The following is a 10,117-nucleotide window of genomic DNA, read 5'->3' on the forward strand; positions in this document are numbered from 1 at the left end:
CGGAATGGACATAAAATTACTGCGCCCCAAAAAAATCAAATTTTGTGCTGAAGTTCGGGGCTGCCAAAATATGGCGTCCTCGAGGGGTTGTACTGCCGCCATCTTGTGGATGGCGATACAATAAAATCATACCGTTACTGATTTTTACTACATTTACTTATTGGTATATTTACCGAATTACTATTATTTACCAATCATTGATTTAGATGAATAAATTCATTAATTTAAACAAATAAATAAATATGAGGCAATGACAGTGGCGATATCACGTGACCCGGCTGTCAAACATGGCGGCCTCTTACTGGCTGAGAGACGACTGATCGCTGACAAAGGGAAAGAAGTAAGACGCCCTCCGCACTTGCTTCGTCCACATGACAACGCAATAACGCGGTACGTATTATTCTGACTCTCTGTGCATCCTCGGAGCTTATGGCGATTGTTTCGATGTTTATTATTTGCCGTGTAGCATTGAGGATAGCGCAGAGTCTGCTGTGTTGTGTTGGTAGCCTGCAGCATCTCTGAAAATCTCGCTGATACGTAATAAATATCCCGAACATTTTGCCCGTTATTTTTCGTCAGACTTGCAGAAAATAGCACTTTACTAAAACCTCCTCAGCCTCAAGGGGTAAAAGCTCAACTTGCAACCCCCTACGGGAACAAGAGGTTATTGTGCAACGCGCGCGCGTGTCTGCATGTGAGGGTAAATGTAAGTGTGTAAAGGTTCACCCAGGAAGCAGTGATTTACACAGTGACGAGCAGTCAGGACAAGCAAGGCCTTCTCTGCGGGCCTACATCTACATCTTAAATTCTCACATTTGTTCTTTTGAAATTGGAGTACCGTACTGTAATTTATTACCAAGTCCAGAATAGGTATGTATGAGGATGTAGATTATTTTGTTTTGTTTCTGTGTTGTTGCTATGTAATTTAAACTATATAATGGGACTGTTTTTTTGTTTTGTTTTTTTTCAAATTTCAAATTTGTCCTTCGCTGATGATGCCATCATTTTTCAGTCGTCTGATTGTTTGGTCGGGCGGCACAGTGGTCGACTGGTTAGCACGTCCGCCTCACAGTTCAGAGGTCGTGGGTTCGATCCCGGCCCTGACCTCCCTGTGTGGAGTTTGCATGTTCTCCCCGTGCCTGCGTGGGTTTTCTCCGGGTACTCCGGTTTCCTCCCACATTCCAAAAACATGCATGGTAAGTTGATTGGACTCTCTAAATTGCCCCTAGGTGTTTTTGTGTTTGTTGTGTTTGATGTTTGTTTGTCTCTGTGTGCCCTGCGATTGGCTGGCAACCAATTCGGGGTGTCCCCAGCCCACTGCCCGAAGACAGCTGGGAAAGGCTAGCGGTGTCTATTTTGAACAACAAACTGAATTTTGAAGTCAGATCTCATGGAAACGATGTCGCGCGAGTAGCGATTGTAACTGATCACTTGATTCATGAATGAATCAATTGTAAAACAATTTGACGGCTGCGGCCCCAGTAGGCCCGCTTGACTGGCTTCTGTGGGCGGCTCAGATCCGGCCCCCGGGCCTTGAGTCTGACACCCGTGTTTCATCTTCCGACCGAACTGTTTTCTCAGAGCGAGCGTTGGGCCGAATGAAGAAGTGACGGACGGCGGCCTTGGTGGATCGCGAGCCCGCCCGCCCGCAGCGATGACGGCGCACGTCAACCCGGTTCTGGTGGAGTCGGCGGCGGTGTCGGCGGTGGTCCTGTGCGTCCACGCGGCGCTGTGGAACCAGCACTCGTGGTGCGCCGTGGCCCTGCTGGTCCAGGCCTTCTACGTGCAGCACAAGTGGGACCGTCTGCTCAAGTCGGGCGGCGCCGTCTTCCAGTTCCGCCCCGGCGCCAACAGCGGCGTGGTCCCGGCCTCCATGGTGATGCCGCTCCTGGGCCTGGTGCTGCGGGCCAAGTGCGCCTCGGCGGGCAGCGTCCACCTGGAGCGCTTCGCCACGGTGGTGACGGTGAGCGGCATGGTGCTGGCGCTCTTCCTGTCGCTGATCGCGCTGGGCATCACGAGACCGGTGCCCACCGACACCTGCGCGGTGGCCGGCCTCTCGGCCGGCGCCATTTTGTACACCGTCAAGCAGACCCTGACGGTGGCGGAGGTGATCGAGGTTCTGGAGGTGCTGCTGATCTTCGTGTACCTCAGCCTCATCGTGCTCTACCTGCTGCCGCGCTGCTTCACGCCCGGCGAGGCGCTCCTGCTGGTGGGCGGCGTCAGCCTGGCGGTCAACCAGCTGCTCAAGCGCTCGCTGAGCTGGGCCGAGGCCAAGGGGGGCGACCCGGTCCACTACCTGCTGCCCGTGCTGGTGGTGGGCTCGCTCCTGCTGGGCGTGGTCTTCGCGCTGCTCTTCTGCTTCATGGAGTCGGAGACCTGGGTGTCGTCGCTCTTCTTCCACACCATGACGGCCGTGCTGGGCCTGGGCGTCCTCATGCCGTGGCTGGCGCTCTTCGTCGGCCGCCACCCCCTCATGTGGCTGTGGGACTTTGTCACCTTCAACCGCCGCCGCCTGGCACTGGTGGCGTACTGGGCGGCGCTGTGCTTGGCCGCCACCTGCGTGGTACTGCAGCAGAACTACCGGCGCCGCGCCGGCTCCAAGAAGCACCGGGCCTCCACGGCGGTGCGCAAGTACTTCCACGTCATCGCGGTGGCCACCTTCGTCCCGGGGCTCCTGTACGACCGCCGGCTGCTGCACGTGGCCTCGGCGGGCTGCCTGGCCGTCTTCCTCTTCCTGGAGTACGTGCGCTACTTCCGGATCAAGCCGCTGGGCCGGCCTCTCCGCCAGATGCTCACCTTGTTCCTGGACGAGCGCGACTCGGGCCCGCTCATCCTCACCCACCTCTACCTCCTGCTGGGCATGGCGCTGCCCATCTGGCTCTTCCCGGGGCCGTGCGCCCCCAAGGGGGCGCTGCCCGGGGCCGGCGGCCTGGCGCCCTACGCCGGCGTGCTGGCGGTGGGCGTCGGCGACGCGGCGGCGTCGGTGTTCGGAAGCGCGCTGGGCGAGATCCGCTGGCCCGGCACCAAGAAGACCGTGGAGGGCACGGCCACCTCGGTTCTGGCCCAGATCGTCGGCGTGGCCGCGCTGCTCCTTTTGGACGCCGCCGTGGACCTCGACGGCGCCTACTCGTGGATCCTGGGCTCGGTGGCGCTGGTGGCCATGCTGGAGGCGTACACCTCGCAGATTGACAACCTGCTGCTGCCGCTCTACCTGCTCATCCTGCTCGCGCTCTGACGGGGCGGCGAGAGCGGCCGGCGGCGGGCGGCGCCATCGAGCCGCCGCGTGTGGGAAAAGCCAGCCAGCGAGCGAGCGAGCGAGGCGGATGTCATGCCTACAAACGGCCTTCCTTTTATTCCACGTCAACCTACTCACACAAAGATGGAGAAACGACGCCTTGGGTTGGCGTTTCAGAATAAAACGAGAAATGCACTTCTCAAACTTTTCACACCAAGTCAAAACAAACCGAGACATTCATTTTCTTGGAAACATTCTGCGCAGTTTGAACCTTAGCATTTTCACATACTCCTTTATTCTAGCACGTGAAATTAAAAACAAAAACTATATTGGAGTACGCACTTGGGATTGAATGAGTTAATAAAGTGACACAGAACTTTAAGAAAACACAAGATAGTGAAATGGGAACAGCGGAAATCTGGGAATAATCGACGGACACCTAAAAAAAACAAAAAACAAGATGGCGGCAAAGCACTGATTTTTGACGAGGCTCTGGCCTCGTTCACTATTTATTCTTATTTAAAAAGCTTCTATCGCCCGCATTTACTGATTTTTTTTTTTTTTTTTTCCCACTCCAAATGGTGATTGAATGCTTCCTTCTTTTCATCTTGCATGGGGAAGAAACACAGACTTTATTTTTGCAGGTTTCACAGGACCTCTTATATTTTTTCGAGGGAAAAAAATTGAATGTTTCCTCCTTATCCTCAATTGTAACATGATCATGTCCCTGCTTTTTTTTTTTTTCAGGTCTCATGGTTCCTCTTCAATGATTTATGGAGTTTTTTTTGTTGTTTCGCCCCTCAAACGATGATTATTAAATGTTTCCATCGAACATGTGAGCATCTCACGCCATATTGCGCGTGAAAGGGAATTAGGCGTTATCATTGCAAGTTTCATGGGACCTCTTTTTTTTTTTTCTTTTTTTCAAAAAGAATGTCAAACTATTTGCAGTGACTATTTTCTACATTATCAGTATTTTTAATTTTCACATTATTAATCATGTCATGGCATGTGAAAGTAAAGTTGACATTTTTGTTTTTGGTGAATTTAAATGGGACCTCTTCATATATTTCCGATTTTTAATTCTACAGCTCTCTTTTTTTGGGGGCCATTTTTTTGTACTCCATCAATCTTGATTGAATGTTTCCTTTGGACAAACAGCATGAGCATGTTTTTTTTTTTTTTTTTTAATTCATGTCACGTTGCATGAGGAGCGCACCACGATGTGCGACTGACGGAACCGATGAAACTTTATTGAACTGAATCCATTTCCATTCGTGTGAAAAGTAATTGAAAATAAATGATCATTTGTACAAATATCCTGTTTCGACGATAATCCTGACAATTAAAGTACATGCACAAATATCAGTTGTGTTCATCAATACTCTCCACTCCCCCCTCCTCCACCATTCTTTTTGTATAAATGGTTTTAATAACAGCTGGGAACAAACCGTCATCCGGTCCCTCATTTGGTGTAAAGAGGCGGGAAAGGAAGTTCTTCAGTGGGCTGCAGCCTGAAAGAAAAAAAAAATGGGAACAATTTGAACCAATCATATAGGATTTTTTTTTTGACGGGGCGGAAATTGTGTACACAACTGCATGTGGCCCTCACTCACACTCGGAGTGGCCCCACCATTCTCTACAAGATGGCAGACATGGTTGAGCTGCACTTTGACCGGGTCTACTACTGTACAAGTACAACGTGAGCAGGCCTAATCATTTTTTTTTTTGCAGATTAGGAATGACATGTAGGACAAGCATAGTATCTAAATATTACAATTTTGAGTGAGTTGATTTGAGAAAAAAATGCACAAAATGTGTTTGTGCACTTAATGTTGGGTTATTGTTCTGCAGTTTTGTGCCATCCTCGAATGGTCATTTTTATGCTGGGAAAAAAAAAAAACACAAAATGGGGCTAGTTTCTGTCTCCTGTCTTTTTTCAAATGATAAACTCGTTCGCTTTTCAACGTTGTTGAATAGCGCTGATGTAAAATTGTGGTGGCCCCCATCCATCATTGAAGTTGCCTATCCCTGCTTTCCATGAAATCGATGTGTTTCTGTGTTTGAAGGTCTGACCAGTTGTCTGGACTCCAGCGGGTTTGGTGCGCCTCCATCAGGTGGAAGGTGTACACGTGGCGCGAGTCCTCCGACATGTTCTCGGCGCTGCGGTGCACCACTTGGCCGTGGATCAGCACCACGCCGCCTGCACATTATTACATCGATACAGTGCATATCAAAAGTCTACACACCTCTGGTCTAATGCCAAGTTTTGGTGATACAGACAAAATTAGACCAATACATTTGTGTAAAACTACTTTTTTTTTATTGTTAGCTTTATGAGAGGGGAAGTAATACTCAACAACTGAGATAATGCGTTTGCACAAGTGGGAAACTGTGCACACCCCAATCAGAAGAAAAAAAAAAAACAAATTAAGTTCAGATGTTCTAGCAGGCTTTTTCTGACTTTTTTCCCCCCCTTCAAGCAGAAGGTTTTGTGCTAACACATTCAGTGTTGGAACTGTTCATAATTCCCTCAACTTTGACTGAGGTCCAGCTGAAAAAAACTGTCACAATAAAGTTTTGCTATTCTAGTTGGCTTTTTTTTGAGCAGAAGGTTTTATGCAAACACTTGGCTGCTACTTGGAACTGTTCATTATTCCCTCCATCGTATGGCAAGCATACCGTTGGGAATTACTTGCTTGATTTCCGTCATAGTACCTTGCATGAAACTTGAAGGCTGGGACATTCCGCAAAATATATCTCTTTAAAATAAGTCTGGACATACCTTTTTTAACTTCTACCGGGACAAACTTGTCGCCGTCGTAGTCCCGCTCCGTGCCGATGAAGTCCGTCAGGGGGAAGGTGCCTGGCGGCGTCCTCACCATCCGCCGAGTCACGCCGCCTGCACGGGGGCAGGGCAAGGATTAGATTGCGTGGGTGTGCCTAATCAAGTGTCCGCTTACTGTTGTGCGAGCCCGGCAGGAACCACAGGCAGCCGTTGTTGACGGTGGCGTCCTCCAGGGCCACCCACAGGCCCACCACCCTCCCCAGGGGCTCCGTGTACAAGAAGGTGGCATCCTGGTGCGGCGTCACTAGGGGGCATGAAACAAATTAATGAATGAAATTAGCTGAAGTATATATTCAAAGATCACATCTTGCCTTGGATATTCATTCAATTCGATTTAACATTGTTCCGACCTTCTCCGCCAATTCCAGGTTGCTGGAAGGGGAGAAAACAAAAAAAGATATTGTAAAAATCAAAATGACAAAACAAATACTGCTACATATGAATATCATGAATATAGAGATGCTTAGACTAAAATTTGGTAACATTGTACAAAAAAAAAATCTATGTAAGGCTGTACAAAAATGTATGTGCTGAAAATACTGTAATATTGAAATAATGTAAATATATCACATGCATTAAATCATGTAAATATTTTTTTTAAAGCATGGAAAAAAATGCAGTATTGTATATGTAACGATTTTTGTATCTAAATTGAAATGTGTGCATAAATATCACATTTACATTGAGAATCTTTATATTGAGAATGAGAATCTAAAATATTGTAAAAAAAAAAAAAAGCATAAACACACAATGACTTTATATGTAACTAATATTTCTTTAAAAAAATCCAAAACATTCATATTAATATAGTATTTAAAAATACAGGAAAACTTCTACATACATATTGAAATAGATTGGCTTTCATAAATATTGTAATGATGAATTAAATATTGTAACATACCCCATCGACAAATATTTGATTTGAAAAAAATTGCATGGTGTTTGCCTTTGGCATGTAAAGTGCATGTTGTGTTGGTTGACCTTGAAGATGTACATGCTCTGCAGAATGACCGGATGAACCAGCCCAAGCTTCCTGGCCATGCCCTGAGTAGAGGATGACAACGCCGTGAGTAACCTCTTACACACACACTACGCAAATGCTCTCACACATGACATTCACAAGTGGAACGAATGCTTTCAGAAACGCTAGTGACGTGCTCTCATACGCATAAGCAATATTTTTTTTTCGCTCACTTCGACGACGACTGAATTTTTTTTTCCCACATATGTACATAAGTGGAAAGAAATTCACTTGTGTGTGTCAGGCTTATAATAGTTTGGGATTTTTCATTATAGTTTTGAAATTAGTTTTTTGAATTCAGTTAGTTTTATTTTATTTTCAGATCAAGTTTGTTCGTTTTGATTTGTTCAAAAAAGCTTCATTTTAGTTTAGTTGTTTAATTCGTTTTTTTTGTTTTGTTTTGTTTTGTTTTAATATATGGACTGACTTTCCTCCTTTTCTAGCTATGGATGTACACCAATAGTGAAATAAATACTGTACTTTAAAATCAACCCCGAAAGCTCATGTTTGATATTAACTGACCAAAACTAAAACAAAGGACATTTTATTGCAAGTTAGTGATGATTATAACTAGTTTTATACAGGTCAAATGTAGCTTCAGTTATTTTTCTTTTTAAAACATTTTGGTTTGTTTTTATTTTATTTAATTAACAAAAGTTTTGATTGGATTTATTTTGTTAGTTTCAATAGTGTAGCTGAGTGAAATAAACTTGTGTGTATGAGAGCATTTCAGTTGTATGTAATAAGTTAATGGCGCACTCTCGGGCCTGGTTACTTTCTCACCTGAACTTTGGCTGAATGTGTCACTTTAGTGTACAAAGGTTCATAGGCATGTAGCGCGTGTCCCACTTTATTGAGCGATCGATGCTTGGGCACCGCAAATTCTCCTGTGGGTGCAAAAAAAAAAAAAAAGACACTTTACTGAAGTGATTGAGGAGCCAATAAATACACCGACTGACCTTTGTCATCAAAAACTCCCTTCTCGAAGAAAAAGCGGATCTTATCTCCACTGGTGATGAAATAGTCTGCGTTTCCCTGCCGATCAAACGCACAACAGCTGACTGGACAGTTCATTTAGATGCACCACTCACCCCCCAAAAAAAGTGTTTTTGACACTCTGGGACAAATGATTGTGACCCACCATTTCGACATAGCAACAAGTGATGAAAAAAAATACGAACACAGAACAGTGCAAAAACACATGGAATGGATGGCGCAATAATTGAAAAAAAAAAAAAAGGAGGGTGGTATTCTCCTACATAATAGTGTGATTCCATTTTACGAAAATGATATTTATTGCCCTTTGGGGCTGAAACGATTGCAACCCACGAATTCTGCCATGTAATGGGGAAACAATTGGACAGTGCCAAACACATCCAGTAGATGGCATGCTAATGGGAAAAAAAAGGCATTGTTGCCAATTTATCCTGTCCTTACGAATTCCGCCTAGCAACAAATGAGAGGTATAAAATAAGCGGACCGCATATTGTACCTGCGAGTATGGCGTCAAGGAAAGCATGAAACAGAAATCCAGTACGTAAGATAAAAATGAAAAAACTCAATAGATGAGAAATCTCCTTCAACCCAAAGTATTTGTACTTGATTACTTGCCGGCACTGAAGCCACTACTGACCTGCTTTATGAGCTGCTCGTGTTGGTACGTGGAAAAAGTGGTGCGGCAGTGCGCCGGTACGTCCATCACGTCCACGATCTCCGACATCCGCTGACGCAGCTCGTCACACTCGTCCGGCGTCAGTAGCTCGTCCAGGACCACGTAGCCGTCCTCCAAGTACTACCAAACACACACACACAGGACACCACAGCTCTCATACGATTTTTCATGGGAAATCCTCAAAAGGGATTTATTTCCTATTCTATGGTTAGATTCACACTCAACGGGTACAAAACAAAAGAAGTCAAAGAAAAGTCTTTTTTTTTCATGGTAATCCGTTTTAGCAGTACTTTAAATATTTGTAATTATCTGTTTATTTTTTTACAATTGACCATTGAATTTAGAAATATACATTTTCTTCATCAATTTATTGAAATAAATATCACTTGAATTCGATTTGTGTGCACGTATGGATGTATGTGACTTTTTGTGTATTCAAAATTACTTTTCTTTTGAAAAACAAAGTAGTCCTTTTTTGCCTGTCTTTACATTTCAATTTCATGTTGGTGTATGGTAAGCTTGTGTGTATCTTTTTAAAAAGAATGTTTTGAATGCTTTGGATTTTTCTGCATACTTTATTATTGTTTAAAAAATGTTTTTCTTTTTCGTGTATTCTAATAATTTGAAGAAAAAAAACTCAGTGGACTTTTGTGTATTTAATTACGTACAGCCCGTATTTAACTAAAACTTTATTTTTTTTCAAATGACTGAGTAGTTCATCAAAATACAGTAGATAATTTTTATTTTGTCGCTATGATTTTGTTAAATACAGTTGTGCAAAAAAAAATTCCTATTCTTCTTCTCTTAATTGCAAACAGATCAGCAGCTCAGGATACTCTACATAAAAAAAGTGCACAAGCCAGCATTAAGTATTTCTAGTATTCTATATTCGCAAGAGTTGCCGCTTGCATTCGGGTCGCTCCGATTGGCTGCGCCTGCCAACTGTTTATGTAATCAAACTCAACAAGCGAAACACGGCAAACCTTTTCCGAATGATGATGATGATGATGATGATGATAATGCTGTTGCTGATTGCATTGCTCACCTTTTGCACATCTCGATCGCTTATAAAATCCATGTTGTCTTCACGGCTGCGAAAACCCCAAAAATTGTGCAGACTTGGAAGACGAGGAGGAGGAAGAGCCACAAACGGGCTTAGCGATTGGCTGGCTGAGTGAGCGAGTATCTGACTTCCGGGAACGTTCCACCGCTTCTACGTCATCACGCCCCGTTGAACCCGACTCATCCTAATCGGATTTTAGTCCCGCAGCAAAATTGAAAACGAGCATATCCGTTTTCTACTACCCTCTAGTGGCTATTTCGTTGCGCTTCCAATTCACT

General features: G+C 44.8%; 2 protein-coding genes across 3 annotated transcripts; one reads left to right on the forward strand and one right to left on the reverse strand.

Moving 5' to 3' along the window:
* The first annotated feature begins 281 nt into the window (after positions 1-281).
* Positions 282-4,600, forward strand: dolk (dolichol kinase). Of its 2 annotated transcripts, none has more exons than XM_086054065.1 (2): positions 282-390; positions 1,582-4,600. In XM_086054065.1, exon 2 carries the CDS (start codon positions 1,655-1,657, stop codon positions 3,233-3,235), a length of 1,581 nt encoding a protein of 526 aa, XP_085910191.1. In that variant the 5' UTR covers positions 282-390; positions 1,582-1,654; the 3' UTR covers positions 3,236-4,600. The 2 variants fall into 2 exon arrangements, with proteins under 2 accessions (XP_085910191.1, XP_085910192.1); XM_086054066.1 differs by lacking the exon at positions 282-390 and adding an exon at positions 400-870.
* phyhd1 (phytanoyl-CoA dioxygenase domain containing 1) lies at positions 4,468-9,986 on the reverse strand. The gene is made up of 10 exons (XM_086054067.1): positions 9,822-9,986; positions 8,738-8,896; positions 8,064-8,139; positions 7,888-7,991; positions 7,065-7,127; positions 6,434-6,455; positions 6,199-6,327; positions 6,021-6,137; positions 5,312-5,438; positions 4,468-4,749 (listed from the first exon to the last, which is right to left on the reverse strand). The coding sequence occupies exons 1-10, from the start codon at positions 9,852-9,854 to the stop codon at positions 4,701-4,703; spliced, it is 879 nt and encodes a 292-aa protein (XP_085910193.1). The 5' UTR covers positions 9,855-9,986; the 3' UTR covers positions 4,468-4,700.
* Between the last annotated feature and the right edge of the window lie 131 nt (positions 9,987-10,117).

Source organism: Filicampus tigris, chromosome 15, assembly GCF_054856515.1.
Source record: "Filicampus tigris isolate MCC_2025a chromosome 15, RoL_Ftig_1.0, whole genome shotgun sequence".
Taxonomy (NCBI): Eukaryota; Metazoa; Chordata; class Actinopteri; order Syngnathiformes; family Syngnathidae; genus Filicampus; species Filicampus tigris.